At 43.2% G+C, this 15,844-nt stretch overlaps 1 protein-coding gene across 2 annotated transcripts in view; it reads left to right on the forward strand.

Annotated features, from left to right (window-relative positions):
* Lyn (LYN proto-oncogene, Src family tyrosine kinase) overlaps positions 1-15,844 on the forward strand; it is a 111,012-nt gene that overhangs the window by 65,102 nt on the left and 30,066 nt on the right. For both annotated transcript variants that reach the window (XM_021222387.2, XM_021222388.2), the window contains exons 5-10: positions 600-698; positions 805-908; positions 2,201-2,350; positions 4,443-4,595; positions 12,180-12,362; positions 14,147-14,223. In XM_021222387.2, coding sequence (XP_021078046.1) covers positions 600-698; positions 805-908; positions 2,201-2,350; positions 4,443-4,595; positions 12,180-12,362; positions 14,147-14,223 — 766 coding nt within the window. The remainder of the gene's footprint in view (positions 1-599; positions 699-804; positions 909-2,200; positions 2,351-4,442; positions 4,596-12,179; positions 12,363-14,146; positions 14,224-15,844) is intronic.

The raw sequence follows: 15,844 nt of genomic DNA on the forward strand, positions 1-15,844 counted from the left end.
GCTTGATCTGTGTGCATGCCTATATAGAGGCTTTCCATACCAATTCCATACCGCCCCGTCTGGAGCTTGAGTGCTCCTTCTGGGCCTGGCCCTTCCTGCTTCTCCTTCCTGTTGCCCTCTGGGTTAGTATGGTATTGTGCAGTATCATGTGAGGAGGTTTTATTTCTCTTACTTACTTTTGGTCTATTTATTTATTTTTTGTTGTTATTTTTTATTCTTGGTGCCTATCTCTGGGTAAAGTGGGTGTTTGTACAAACAAGTTTATAACACATGAATTTTAATGTCCCTATTTCCTCCACTCCCATTGTGACAAGGATCCTTTAAAACACTTCTTAGGCACCTGGGGAAAGGAGAAGTGTTTGGTTTCAATAAGGTTGGCCATTTTGCCAATTCTCTTCTGTGGGGGCACTGCAAGCCACGTTGAAGTTGTAAGGATGCTTTTTTATTTTTGCATGTGTCACTAAGTACATTCTTCTATGAAAAGGAATGCACTTTTCCCCTTGGGTTTAGGGGTTACAGGTCCCTCTTGTCTTCACTCTGCAAAAGAAAGGCCTTAGGACAGTTACCATTACAACTCTTGACCTCGATTTCTATTCCAGGCACGGGGAATGGTGGAAAGCTAAGTCCCTTTCATCGAAGAGAGAAGGCTTCATCCCCAGCAACTACGTGGCCAAGGTCAACACCTTAGAAACTGAAGAGTGAGTCCTATTGCATGGCCATCCCGGTGTTTCTAAACGCTACATACGATTGCTTATCTTTGTATCCCTGCCGCAACCCCTATGAAATCTGAACATGTCTTCACAGGTGGTTCTTCAAGGACATAACGAGGAAAGATGCAGAGCGGCAGCTCCTGGCGCCAGGGAACAGTGCAGGAGCTTTCCTTATCAGAGAAAGTGAAACCTTAAAGGGTGGGTACGTGGTTAAAGACCATACTGAAGACGGCTTAGGGAGTCGGGCCATCTCCTTAGACGTAGATCCTAGGGCCTTAGTGTGCTAGATAAGCATTCTGCCACAGAGCCACAGCCATAGCCGCAGAAAATCATTTGAAAAAAAAACGATTCCAGAATGAATAAAATAGCGCACGCTTTTAATCCCAGCACTTGGGAGGCAGAGGCAGGCGGATTTCTGGGTTTGAGACCAGCCTGGTCTACAAAGTGAGTTCCAGGACAGCCAGGACTATACAGAGAAACCCTGTCTCAAAAACAAACAAACAAACAAACAAACAAAAAAACAGAATGAATAAAATAAAGAATACAGTAGGTTCTGGGCGTGAAGGGGTTATTTTTGTTTGGTTTGGGGTTGGGTTGGGTTTTTCCTTTGGTTTTGAAACGCAGTCTCCCTGTGCTTGACTTACCTGTAGCTTAATAGGCAGATCAGTCAATAGGTAGCCCAGGCAGGCTGCCTTCAAACTCAGAGATCCCCTGCCTTTGCCTCTGGAGTGCTGAGATTAAAAGCTTGTGCCACCTCACTTAGATGGTTTAACTTTCACTTTGCTGTTGGTGTTAGTGTTATTATTATTTGTGTGTGTACGCATGTATGTGTGTACGTGTGCGCATGCCTGCCTGGCAAGGTGCGTATGTGGAGGTCAGAGGGCAACTTTGTGAATCAATTCTCTCCTTCCATCATAGGCTCTAGGGATTGAATTCGAGTTATCAGGCTGATACAGAAAGCCCCGTTTACCTGCCTAGCCATCACGCAAACCCTCTGACAGTAAAGTTTTGTATTTTGATAGAAAATAACAACTCGAATGATAAATGTTAATAAACGGGAAACTAGTGTAATGACGCCCAGGTCATACTTCCTGTTTTGTTGTGTTATTATGAAAGTGAATCCTAAGAGGAAACTCAAAATAATTTTTCTATTCAGCAAAATGATTTTGGAAAACTATGGTGAAGAAGGAAAGTGATATTATTGCCTACTTGTCGAACAAACAAATTGCCATTGTCATTTATCAAGTCAAAAATTTAAAGTACCTTGTATTTTCCCTTTGAGGCCTTGGCTAGCCTGATATTAGCCAAGATTCACCTGCTTCTGCCTTCCACATGCTTGGGCTAAAATCATCACTGCACATGGATGCAGGACTTTCAAGTGGTGCATTTATATTTGTATGTTTCGTGGTAAAATGTTTATCACAGTGTGGTGTAATGTAGACCTTATTGATAACATATAAACATGCCTTCTCTTAACTTTCTCCCCACAGGAAGCTTCTCTCTCTCTGTCAGAGATTATGACCCTATGCATGGTGATGTCATTAAGCACTACAAAATTAGAAGTCTGGACAATGGTGGCTATTACATCTCTCCTCGGATCACCTTTCCCTGCATCAGTGACATGATTAAACATTACCAAAGTAAGTGAAAACTGAAGGCCGGGAGAGGCAGGTTATCTTTAGAATGATTAGTGTAAAGTGGCAGACACCACTTTATAGGAATTTTTTTCCTTCAGGAAATGCCATGGTGGTACTCTACAAGTAGTTTTAACTTAATGTAGATAGTCCTTGACTTCCAGTGATCACGTGTTCTAATACATCCATTGTGACTTGACATATTATAAGTTGAAAATACATTTCATTCGGCCTATCTTCTGAACACCCTAGCTTAATGTAGCATCAGTGAGCATGCTCAGATACTTACATTTCCCTGCAGTTGGGCAGAGTCTATGCCCTTTATAACCTCCATGTGCTCTTGGCTCATGCAAGCTGCCAAGTACTTGGCTTGGTTACAGGTTGGTTGTGTAGGCACACTTTCATACCGTGGTAAGTAGAAAAACATTGAGCAGAGCGCTGTAAGTGGGGGCGATCGCCACATTCACAGTGAGATGGCTGCTGTGTTAGTCAGGGTCTTCTTGCTGCATGTGAGTTACTTAATGTCTAGTGTTCCCTCCTTCCTGCGGGGGGAAAGTTTATATTATCTTTGCCCAATGCATACTCTTTTTTTTTTTTTTTTAAGATTTATTTATTTATTACATGCAAGTACACTGTAACTGTCTTCAGACACTCCAGAAGAGGGAGTCAGATCTTGTTACGGATGGTTATGAGCCACCATGTGGTTGCTGGGATTTGAACTCCAGACCTTCGNTCCAGAAGAGGGAGTCAGATCTTGTTACGGATGGTTATGAGCCACCATGTGGTTGCTGGGATTTGAACTCCAGACCTTCGGAAGAGCAGTTGGGTGCTCTTACCTGCTGAGCCATCTCACCAGCCCCCAATGCATACTCTTAATGTGTGTAAATATTCAAAGTACAAGATATACAGAGCCATGCCTCTGAGTGTAATGCATGTATGGAAAACTATGTGCCCATGGTAATAGTACATATCATAGCACTATGGGCATATTTAAACGTTGAAAGTTAATGTCTTGTGTCCAGTACCAGTGTCTGCCTGGTGAAACTCACCTATGTGGCCTTAGGTGCATTCATTTTGGCTGTCCTGGGACTCGGGAGCTGCTACTGTGGCCGGTTCCTCCTGCCTGTTCTAAGGGGCTCTACGAAAAAGCTCCATGAGGGTTTCCTTAGACCCCAAAGCATGGAGCAACGTGCAGTGTGGAGAGAACCAGGGTCTGGCTGGTGCAGTCCCCCCCTTCCTCTCTCACTTCCATTCACCTACGCTCTGACTGAGGTGCTGGGGGGGGGGCAGTGGTCGCAATCCCGTGGGCCTGTTCTGAAGTACTGGGGTAGCCTAACTACATCCTTGGCCATGTACCACTGAGCTTATGAGGACACAGGAATCAGAATGCCTTTTGTTACGTGTGACAGTCCATCACTGTCTTTGCTGGTTTTGTTTTGGTATGCTGTCAGCGTTAATAAATAGAATAAATGTTTCAAATTGTCTTCTGGTAATTTTTAAAGTTTTGATTAAGCAAATGGTATCCCCATTGGCATTTTAGATGGTGTCAGGTTGGACATTAGAACGATAACAGCTTATTCAAGATTTCCTATATAGACACTTCTAAAATAAAAAGAATGTACCAAATTGGTTCTGCATCAGAGACGCAGCCAGCCGAGTATCTTGAAAAGTATCTGAACTTAGCATGTACAGATGACGTTCTTGTCGTTCCCTAAACAATGCAGGGTTACAACGTGGTGCTTATATTGTATTTGATAATATAAGTAATGCAAGTGTGATTTAAATAAGGTGTGCATACAACGTATTACATTATTTTATACAAGGGACTTGGTTTTTGGAATTTAAGGAGACTCTGGCATTCATCTGCCATGACTACAGACTATATTGCTTATGTTACTTTTTTTTCCTTTCTCTCTCTCTTTTTTCTTTTTCTTTCTTTCTCCTTTTCCTTCTTTTTACATTTATTGTTTGTGTATGTTGGGGAATCCAGGATTGAACCTAGGTTATTAAGTCTCGGCGCAGCAAGCTTTCTTACCTTGTGAGGCATCTCTGCAGTCCAGCATGCGCTCCTTAACATGTGCTCTTCCTTTCACCGTAGAGCAGTCTGATGGGCTGTGCAGAAGACTGGAGAAGGCATGCATTAGTCCCAAACCTCAGAAGCCATGGGATAAAGATGCCTGGGAGATCCCCCGGGAGTCCATTAAGCTGGTGAAAAAGCTCGGCGCAGGACAGTTTGGGGAAGTCTGGATGGGTGAGTGTTCAACAGTGTCCCACTCTGGAGGGGATGCTAAAAGGTTCTAGCCTCTGCCAGCCACTGAGCCAGGCACTGGGCCACTCAGAAGCATAATTTCTTGCTTTCCTGTCTTGGGCCAAACTCTGTCTGCTTTGATGCTTACTCAATGCAGACAGATGTGGGACTCAATACTTCCTTTCAGGATAGGAACATGGGTGCTTGCCCAGATCTGCTCTCCTCTCACATCCATCTCTCATCCTCACACTCTGGGCAAACACTTGAAGTCTCCACTCAGTGAAAGCTACACTCGGACTTAGGACCTTTTTTGTTTCTATAAATATTTTTTTGAGATAATTGGCATTCAATATGATTGTAAGAAAGAACACAGAAGGGGCTGGAGAGATGGCTCAGAAGTGAAAGAGCACTAGTTACTCTTCTAGCAGACCTGGACTAACTCCTAGCATCACAGGGCAACTCTCTGCTGTCAGTAACTGCAGTTCCAGGGGATCTGATGCCTTCATTCTGGTCTCTTTGAGTACCAGTCATGCACTTATGTATAGATACACATACTGGCAAAACACCCAGACACATAAAATAACATTTAAAAAAAGGAAAGAAATGGCAGGTCAAAGTAAAATAGCAATAAAGTTAAGGAACAAGAAAGGAAGAGAGAGAGAGAGAGAGAGAGAGAGAGAGAGAGAGAGAGAGAGAGAGAGAGAAATGAATATGTCCCACAAAAGCCTGAACAGGAACATACATGACTGCATTACTCATAATAGCAGGAAAGTGGTGTAGAATCCCAGCATTTATGAGAATAAAGCAGGAGACCTTTAAATTTGAGGCCAGCCTGGGCTGCATGGCAAAACTGTCTCAAAAACAAAAGGAGAAGCAACCTGAATCTTTACCAAATAATAATAATAATAATAATAATAATAATAATAATTAATAATAGTAATAATGTATAAGCAACAATTGTTATAGCCATAGAATAAAAACTGGTGTTCATGGAACGTGGATGACCCCTCGGAAGGAGCTGGTCACGGGGCTGTGTGTGTGTGTGTGTGTGTGTGTGTGTGTGTGTGTAGTATCATTCTATGTACTCACAGAATGTGAAATGCCCAGAATAGGCAAAGCTACAGAGACTGAAAGTAGGTGCCTGGTCGCTGAGGGAACTCTTTAAGAATTAATGGAAATGTTTCAAAGTAGCTTATAGTAACAACTTCACAACTATGACTAATTGTATGCCTGAAATGGACAAATAGCATGACATAATGAGTCCTGTTTCGACAATGCTGTCTTGTATGTGAAATGAACAATATTGTGAGCTTCCTGGTACCATTTATCCAGTCCTGAATTGTAATATCGCATGAAATCTTGCAAAATGTGACCACTAAAATATTGGCATCAATAGTTTCACTCACTCACTCATTCACTCATTCATTCATTCATCTGTGAGACAGTCTTCCTGCCTGTCCCTGCCTTGTCCAGAACTCACTATGTAGCCCAAGCTGAACTTGAAGTCATATCAATCCCCCTGCCTAGGTCTCCTAGGTGCTAGGAGCCAACATGAAGCCTAGTTGTTTATAAATTATGCTTTCAAGGGAGGGAGGGAGGGAGGGAATGAGAGAAAAGGGCAGGGGGGGAAGAACAAGAAACAGAAACTATGACCTGAATGTGAGTTTGGCCTCACCGTAGCACCTGGAAGATTGCATCCTGCTGAACTTTAGCAGGTAGTACTGGGAGCAACGCCGAAAGGACAGTGAGTGGGTGCAGGTGCCATGAGTGTCAGCCGTCAGAGGTGCCCTGCCTCACCGCTCTGGGCATCTTCACACCTCCATCCACCCATCTGAGCCTCATCTCTCAGCGAAACTGTAAAGTTGCCCAGATATCGTTGATTGGTTTTGTTTTTAAATATTTTTTTTGAATTGTTTAGTTGTATGAATATTTCCTTCCATGTATGTCTGTGGCACATTTGAATGTCTGATACTTAAGAAGGTCAGGAGAGGGCACTGGATTCCCACCACCACCACCACCACCTGAGCAGGACTTACAGATGGTTGTGAGCGCCTATGTCAGTGTTGAGTATGGGACCTGCCTCTTCTGGAAGAACAAGTGCTCTTAACTACTGGGCCATCTCTCCAACCCACAGATTTAGTTTTCCATCCTCAAGAAACATGGCAACTAGTTTCTCCCATGGGTACAAAACAAAATCCAGCCAATTAAAATTATATCCTTGTTAAGTGAGTAAATTAGAATTTTTGTTAATCCCAATGTGTTGTTCACAGACTGCCCCTCACGTTAGAAGATCTGAAACTCAGGGAAGAGATTCTCAGCTGTAAACTGCCCTTTGCAGGAAGGAGGCTGTTGGGATAAAAAGCGAAAGTTGTCTCTGCCTCAAGCTGTTTCCTCCTGTTTGTGTGATGTGTGCATCTGCTGTGGGAGCCTTGCTTCCTCTCTGTATTGTTAATATTCCCAGAGATCTGACTGGACAGGGAGGAGGGAGAGGAAGAGCTTGGTCTCTGGAAGGCTTTTTTAAGAAATGAACATTTTAAATTGAGTTTTGTTTGATTAAGTCTTAGATTGAGGGGCTGGAGAGATGGCTCTGCAGTTAAGAGCACTGACTGCGGTTCCAACGGTCCTGAGTTCAAATCCCAGCCACCACATGGTAGCTCACAACCATCCGTAACGAGGTCTGACTCCCTTTTCTGGAGTGTCTGAAGACACCTACAGTGTACTTACTTTAATAAGTAAATAAATCTTTTTAAAAAATTCTTTGGTTGGTTGGTTTTCTGAGACAGGTCTTCCTATGTAGGCCTGGCTGTCCTGAAACTCACTATGCAGGCCAGGCTGGTCTTGAACTCAGAACTCCGCCTACCTTTGCCTCCCAAGCACTGGGATTAAGGGCACACACTACCACTGCCTGGCTGTCTTTTTTTTTTTTTTTTTTTTTAAGAGATTGACTTGTTTTTATTTTTTGTTTGCTTGACTGTGTGTATGTATGTTCCCTATGCATATGCCAGAAAAGAGCTTCTATCCCCTGGAATTGGAGTTACAGATGGTTGTGAACTGCCATGTGGGTGCTGAGAACCGATCCTATGGCTCTGTGAGAGCAGCCAGGGCCCTGACCCTCTAAATCATCTCTCAAGCTGATACATTCTTATTTAGAGGCAATTTAGTGAAAACTAGCCATCAGTCAACTTCCCAAATCAATTTTATGCTTCTCTAAGGTAATTCTCCACCCCATGGCATATGTATACCTTTTAGCAAGCCAGGAATTGCTAGAATTGAAACTTTCTCAAGTTATTATTTTCTTTTGTTGTGACAAAGTGTCACTCCACAGCGGTCCTTTATTATCCTGCCNTTTTTTTTTTTTTTTTTTTTAATCTATCTAGAGCGACAGTACAAATGCCTGTGACTCTAATGGAACCTTCAAATGACTGGCTTTTTGGCGGGTCTGCTGCTGTTCTGAAGCTACAGCTGTTAGTCATGGCTGAATCCAAATTCCTTATCAGCATTTTCAATGTCTTTAGCAGCTGCACTATTTCCTGGCAACTTTTGCTCTGCCTCTGGAAAGCATATTTTTCATCATTTCAAAGGATGTAACAAGTTTCCAGGCTCCATTGTTCTCGGGTTGATGAGTGGGAGGGACTTTGTTTCTTTAACTTTGATTCTCGGGGATGTAACAAGTCCACAGAAAAGCTACGGCAAGGATAGTAACAAGTAATTACAAAGGCCACAGAAGAAACTTTGTCAGATACTAGAGTTCCTCTTGTCCCTTCTCTATCACAGCCTCACCTGCCCCCCGGGACAGCTGCTGTTCTGACCTTTGTCATAATTCCCTGACTTTCCCCCCTAGGGTTCTGGAAGTGGACTGTGTGCATGCAGGCAGTATTGCAGTATCTTTTATATATAGTCTGACTACTTTTAGGTATCAAACAGAATAGTCCAGCTTTGTCTGGGCTTAACATTAATGGGTCATGCTGAATGTATTCTCTTATTTCTTGTCTCTTTTATTAGACATTTTAACGAATTCATCCATGTTTTGGGGTGTCAGAACATTTAATGCATCTTTGTCGCTATATAGTGTTGTTTGTATGTGATGCAACAAATATAGAATTTTCTTCATTCATTTCTACATTCACTGGTGAAGTCAGAGTTAGTCTGGGTTGTGGCCACTGTGAACACTGCTCTTATTGTAGTTTTGGTGGTGCAAGTGTGCATGAATTTTTTTTTTTCTAGGGGTAATGGATTTGTCAGTCATGCCTCCATGTCTGTGGGGTCAGCCTATGTTGGACAGAAAATATTTGGGGAAAGGGGTGCACTTACATTGAATAGGTACAGGGTTGTTTTTTCTTTATACCTAAGAAATACAGTCTAACAACTATGTACATAGCATTTGCATTTTCCTAGGCATCTTAAGTTACCTAGAGGTGATAAAAAGTATCCATGAAAATGTACACAGGTTGGATGCAAATACTGTGCCATTTTATGTGAAAGACATCCTTGGATTTTCATATGCTCCAGGGGCCTAGATCAATCCCCTGTGGACAGGAGAGCTGGACCAATCCCTATGGATTATGTAGGGAAGACCATTTATGAATCATTGCTCTATGGATACTGTCAGCAGGTCTCAGTTTCTCCTGTCCCTAGCAATATACAATGTGCCTTCTGAACCCAGGACTTGTGCCCACAGCACGGGTCCAGTGTAGCACCGCCCCTGTGGTGACTCAGAGGGAGGCTGCATCATCAGCCTTTGGGATTTCATCACAAAGCTCTGCTGTTACCATTCAGTGGTGCTTGGAAAAATAGCAAAGGTGGGGACTGAGGGAGCTGCCATACCATCCCTCACTCACTCCCCAGCACTTACCTACAGTCATTGTCACACTTTTTGATTTGGGTCAGGCAGGCTGATTTGGAGGGTTTCTTCTGCATTTCTCTGATTACTAATACAATGGATTTCCTTTTGTTATCCGAGGCACTGTAATGTGCACCCAAGCAATTACTGCTTTGCTACTTAACTGGTTTGTAGGAACTGCAGATTCGAGATACTAGTGCCTTGTCAGTTGCTTAAGTCATGGAAAATATTCTCATGCTCTGCCTCTCCCTCTGTGTGTGTGTGTGAGAGGGGGCATCTGATGTTGATACTAGGGTATCTTCCTCATTGATTTCCACATTATTTATCAAGTCAGGGGAATTACTGCATCTTAAACTAATCTAACTCACTGACCAGTGAACTCTAGGAATCCCATCTCTGACCCATCAGCACTAGAGTTACAGGGCTATGCCTAGCTTTTAAACGGGTGATAGGGATCCAAACTCTTCATACTTGCAGAGTAATCGCTTCACCCTCTGACTTCCTCCCTATTCCAAGTGTGTATTTTCTTACATTTTGCCACCAGTATGCTCGTATAACTGAGGGCTTCTGTATAGATTAACAAAAATTTCATAATGGAATCTGGGATTCCGTGTAATGTATTTTTTATATATTTATTTGTTTCATTTCATGTGTGAATGTTTTGGCCTACATGTACATATGTGTTCTGTATGCAGACTTCATGCTCCCAGAGATCATGAGACAGCATTGGATCCATGGAACTTGAGCCGATGGTTGTGAGCTTCCATGTGGGTGCTGGGAATCAAACTTGGGTCCTGTGCAAGAACAACAGGTGTTGATTACCTCTGAGCCCCTCAAATATAATTTAAAAAGCTAATTGATGGGATCAATAAAACTGTTCTTAAGGTACATAAAAAGGCACCATTTTCACATTTAAGTGGCAAATCAACACAATTTCTTCAGCACTCTGATGTTTAGGAGCCCGCTTTTATCACCTTTTCTATCACTGTCTTCCGTTTGTTTAAAGCTTATTTCCACTACATTCTTCATGTTTCTTCTATGTGGTCTGAATTACACTTGTTGATCTTATTACACTATAAAGTGTCATGTAGTATAATAAAAAGGAAATATTTTAATAGAGATCAGCCTCTGCCTCCTCTCTCTCCCCCTCTTCCTCTCCTTTTCCTCCTCCTCCTCCTCCTCCTCCTCCTCTTTTATTTGCAAGGCTAGGGATGGAACACATGTCTTCACATGTGGGCATCAGACACTACACTGAGCTACACTCCCACCCAGACAACTCATTCTTCATGGCCAGAAGAAAATCACCAGCTAAGGGTACTCATTGAAATTAATGCCTTTTTTTTTCTGCTCATTTTGAAAATACTTTAAAAATAGTAATAATACTTCCTTTTATGAGAATATGCATATTCATTGTTAATTTTAATAAAAATGGAAAAGATAAAAAAAATAAGTAGAAGCCACCCCAAATGCTGTTACCCGGAAGCCACTGTTGTTCGAGTCTGCTGCTTACCACAGCTGATTCACTAGGGGTCTGTCCACTCCCAGGCCACCGTCTGAGGGTGACTGCAAAGGCCTGTCACACCAGGTGACACCCCAGCAGATCGTTAGGGTACTACCAGTTCAACACCCCTTCTCAACTTTATTTTTCCACACTTTCAAGAGAACTATGGAAACAGAGATAAAGAAAGGGAAATTTTGCTTATTAATTTTATTTTTGCTTTTCCAAATTACTGAAAAGAAAAAAGGGCTTCCTAAAAAAAAAAAAAGAAAAAAATATGCATTAAACCCAGGCACTTCATTGAAGCAGGTTTCAAAATAGACTTTTAAAAGCCACATTAAAGGGTTGGCATTTCTCAAGGGTTTCCATGAGCCAATGTTCCTGAGGGTGTTCCTGCTGAAGACATTTTCTTGCACAAAGAGCTCCTGGAGAGGTGACCAGGTGTGATCCCTGGCCTTCACCAGTGGACAGTCTCCCGAGACCAGGCCTTGGAAAACCTTGGAAAATGTTTATTTGACCCTGGGATACTACACTTTCAAGCATGTATATAAGCAATTTTTATAAGTACTACACTTCTTCCTGATTGTAAAGGTGATATAAGCCTGTCATGGAGACCCACACTCAAACCACAGAAATCAGAAGATGGGGGCAAGAGGAACACCAGACTGAAACCAACCAAGGCTTCATAGTATCTAAGCAAAACAAAACAAAACCATCTACTTATCCACTTTATGAAATTACCTGTATTATTTCATTAATAAAAACCAGTGCTTAATGTGTGTTGATATATTTTCTTTACACTGTCTCTTGCATGTTCTCTCTCTCTCTCTCTCTCTCTCTCTCTCTCTCTCTCTCTCTCTCTCTCTCTCNCACACACACACACACACACACACACACACACACACTTTTATTGTAAAGTTTTGATTTTCTTGTTTATTTTGCCTTGAATAACATTTTATTAACTAGAGGGAAATATTATTCCTCATGGTAAAATGCATATAGAATTTTCACAACTACTGTTTTACAAAACCTTTTAGATTTTGCAATAAGTTTTAAGCATTTTGTGGAAGAGTATGAAGAATTCCCACATGCCCGCCAATCATTGTGCCCTTGGTATTTAACACCACAGTGCGTTTTATCTTCAGCCTTCTCAGCCTGTAAATAAGCTCTCCAGCTCTGCATTTAGGAGGCGCAGTGCTTGTGTTCTCCATTTGACCAGTACCGGCTCTGCTTTCTTTTGTCTGCCCAGGTTACTATAACAACAGCACAAAGGTGGCTGTGAAGACCCTCAAGCCCGGCACCATGTCTGTGCAGGCATTTCTGGAAGAGGCCAACCTCATGAAGACCTTGCAGCATGACAAGCTAGTGCGGCTGTATGCTGTGGTCACCAAGGAGGAGCCCATCTACATCATCACAGAGTTCATGGCCAAGGGTGAGTGGTATCACGAGTCTGTACCCCTAAAGGAGGCAGGTCCCAAAGCAAAGAATAGTCAGCTTTAATGGGAAGCATACTCAGTAGTGGAAAGTCAGAAAGTAAGAGAAAGAGGACATTTCACAGTCATAGCTTGGGGACAGCATTTTTCTTCCATGCTTAAAATCTGAATAGTCACAATTCTAAAATGGCTGAGTTTTCTCCTTCAGCATGATTTTAAATTTCTGAGTGTTGCTTTAAATTGTTAATGCAGGGTCTGGGGATGTGGCTGAGGTGGGGAGCTTATGTAGCACACAAATTTAGTTAATTTTTTTTTTTTTTTAACCCCTGGAGGTTAAATCCCTGAGGAAGAGGTTCTAAGCGGCCATCTTTCCTTCTTAGCCCTTTGGGAATGGCTATCAGTCACGAATTTTTTTCCTTCACCTTCAGTCTGGTAGTGACATTTATAACTCTCACTTTTTTTTTAAGTCTTTGGAAAAATGAATGAAGGGAGGAAAGCAACATAAGTAGTAATCCTAAATTCATAATTGCTCCTGCAAGTCGGATTAGAGTGTGCTGAGACGGCCAATATGTTAGTAATTGTTTCTAATGCTGCAGATCATCCCTGTGTCCTCACTCATGGTAGACAAGCACTCCGGCATTGAGCTAACAGATCAGAAGTCCCGTTAGCCAGCAGATTAGAAGCATGGATAGTACATATTTTAACTTAATATCTGTCAGTAGTTGCTATTCAGAACAGCGTTTACTTAAAGCATTCCCCAGAAGGGGACATGTGCTGTCATGTGCTATGTTTTTCCCAAGGCTGGGTAAGTGCATTCTCATTGAGCCATGTCCTCTGCCTCAGAAAGATTGTTAAAAATATAACTAAAACTACATGGCTTTGGTTGACATAACTGAGAAATGATACTCAGGGCTAGGTGTTTTGTCATTTATAAGTGTGGTGTTTCCTTATGACAATAAGGTTCATTGAGTGCTTATTATCTACCACTTTGGCCAGTGACTTCTGTGTCCAAGGACTAAGTGCTATTCTGTGATACTAAGCACTTAGCACCCGCCAAGCCCCACAGTGTATAACTTGAATCCCCTTGCTTACATCCTTACAAGAACTCCTTTACAGCTACAGGGCCCACTTTGCAAAGACTTGCCGATAAGAAGAAAAAGCTGCCCGTGAGATAGGTGCTTGTAGTTCTAAGGGAGAACGAGGTCTCAGAGATATGAAACCAGAGGAAGTGGGTGGGGGCTGCTGTCGGCGCTGCGTTTAGGGAACTGACTTGTCTCCAGTATAACAGCTCTCCAAGAGCCTTGGGCTTCTTCTGAGGTCTGTACTTTTGCTGGAACAAGTCAGAGCAAGCCTAGCCTGGGGCCTGCAAGGGAAAGGCCTTCCGTGAGACATGCTTCCTATCTTTCTGTCCCAGACAAGCCAACCAGTGATCAGGCAGCTGCAGATGTTAACACGCTGGTTAGTTCTCCGAAACATGATTTCACACAGCTGGAGAGAAAAGATGCCATCATCTTCCCCTCCCCCCTTGAGCGTAACAGACTAAAAGGGATTGAGTTTGACCAGTGTCAGGAAAAGGTTTAATAACCATCCAGAGCTACAAAGTCCATCATGTTATGGGGTCTTCTTAACGGCAATTTTCTTTCTCAGTACTGGAGATAAGTCCTAGGGTCTTGAGCATGCAGGATAAGCGCTCCACTCCTGAACTTCACCAAAAGCTCCTTGATGGGATTTTCCTTTACTCGTGTGCTTGTGTTGCATTGACCTTTCATGGCTCTGTCTGCAGGTAGCTTGCTGGATTTCCTCAAGAGTGATGAAGGTGGCAAGGTGCTGCTGCCCAAGCTCATTGACTTCTCGGCGCAGGTGAGGTATTTGAAAGCCCAATGGATGTGTGCTCTGCAGTTGGAACGTCTCTTCCTGGGAGAAGGAACTCCCCTCGGGTGTTCCAGAGTAGTGTGTGTGTGTGTGTGTGTGTGTGTGTGTGTGTGTGTGTGTGTGCGCGCGCACACCTGTCTGTCTGTCTTCAGACCTGTTGGTGTATCACATTCTGTGAAGCAGGTTAACTTCTTTATTCTGGATTACTTTCGTATAATTCATAGAAATAGTGTTTAGCATCTTGAAAAGGCGATTCCATATTGTGTAAGTACAGCAGCTTTTAAATCATCCATGTGTTTAATCGAGTGTGACTCTAATACACTGATACTTTGGAGTCCTGGCATTCTTGAAGGGAGAACTGTGTTCCCTGCCTGTTCTTCCTCTTAGGCCCTATTGTATGTCTCTTTAGGAGTTGGAGATGCTTTCGTTTGTAATGTTTCCAGTACTAACTCAAGAGTTAACTGTTGATTTTGGAGTCACATACTTCCTGAAGTGTGTTTATAAGCCGAGGCAAATTGCCCGGAATGCAAGCTATATGTGTGCCTGGTGCCGTAAGGAAGTGTACATGGAAGAGAGGAAGGGACAGGACCCAGAGGCCCTGCCTTCTTTACCATCCTTTACTCCTATCCTGGCCCTGGCTCTGGGGTGCCACTCCAGGGCTCCATACATTCAGGACTATAGTTTGAAGATGACTGCCCGGCCGTGAGGGCAACATGGCTGGGGGCAGCCGTGGATCTCACAAAGCTAGCAGAACAGGAAGTGGAGAAAGCAGAGGTCTGATAAATGTCTATTGCACTGAACACAGATAAAGAGGCCCTCTGCTTTAGTGGGTGTAGGGTTTCCTACCAGGCTGGAGACTAGAGGACCCCAGTAAAGGTTTATCCCACAGTCAGGGATAAGGAGACATGGCACCTGTGGCCTGAGGCCTACACAGACTTGCTCCTCGTCCTGACTGGGGGTCAGTTTGTGCTCGTTGCTCCTCAGACTTTACACACAGCAGGGTTTATGCTGAATCTAAAGGCCGTCTCTCTCCTTTTGCATGGGTATCTGTGTTTGGTTTTATACATCTTGTTTGATTAAACATTATCTTGTAGCTGAAATTCTAACGTCTAAGTCTGGGTGCCTGAGGTTACCACGTAAAGGGTAGTTTTCACTGACTTATAAGACAAGGGAATGGTTGCTTCCTGAGCCTTTGTAGCTTGCAGACAAAATGCCCACAGAGCCTGCTCTAACTGTGGCCATGCACTGGATTCCAGGCCCGTTTCCAGGACTTCACTTTAAGTAGCCTAATTCCTGTTGGTGACCGGAGAGGCTAGAAACAATCAAGACACCAGCACTGTCCTTTCCATCTTGTGCCAGATGAGCTCTTCTTTCCATGTCCCAGGGTGTCTTTCCTGGGAGGTAACCCTGGGAAAACTGCTGACTCGTCAAGGTAAATGTGAAAACCTCTGTTACTGAGAGTGTCACAGTCAGCAGCAGTCAGGGATAGCCTGAGCATCCAGGCTTAGAACAAATTCACTCACTCCTTCCTTCCTTCCCTCCTTTCCTTCCCTCCCTCCCTCCTCCCCTCCCTCCCTCCCTCCTTCCTTCCTTCCTTCCTTCCCTCCTT

This window comes from Mus pahari, chromosome 22 (genome assembly GCF_900095145.1).
Source record: "Mus pahari chromosome 22, PAHARI_EIJ_v1.1, whole genome shotgun sequence".
Classification (NCBI taxonomy): domain Eukaryota; kingdom Metazoa; phylum Chordata; class Mammalia; order Rodentia; family Muridae; genus Mus; species Mus pahari.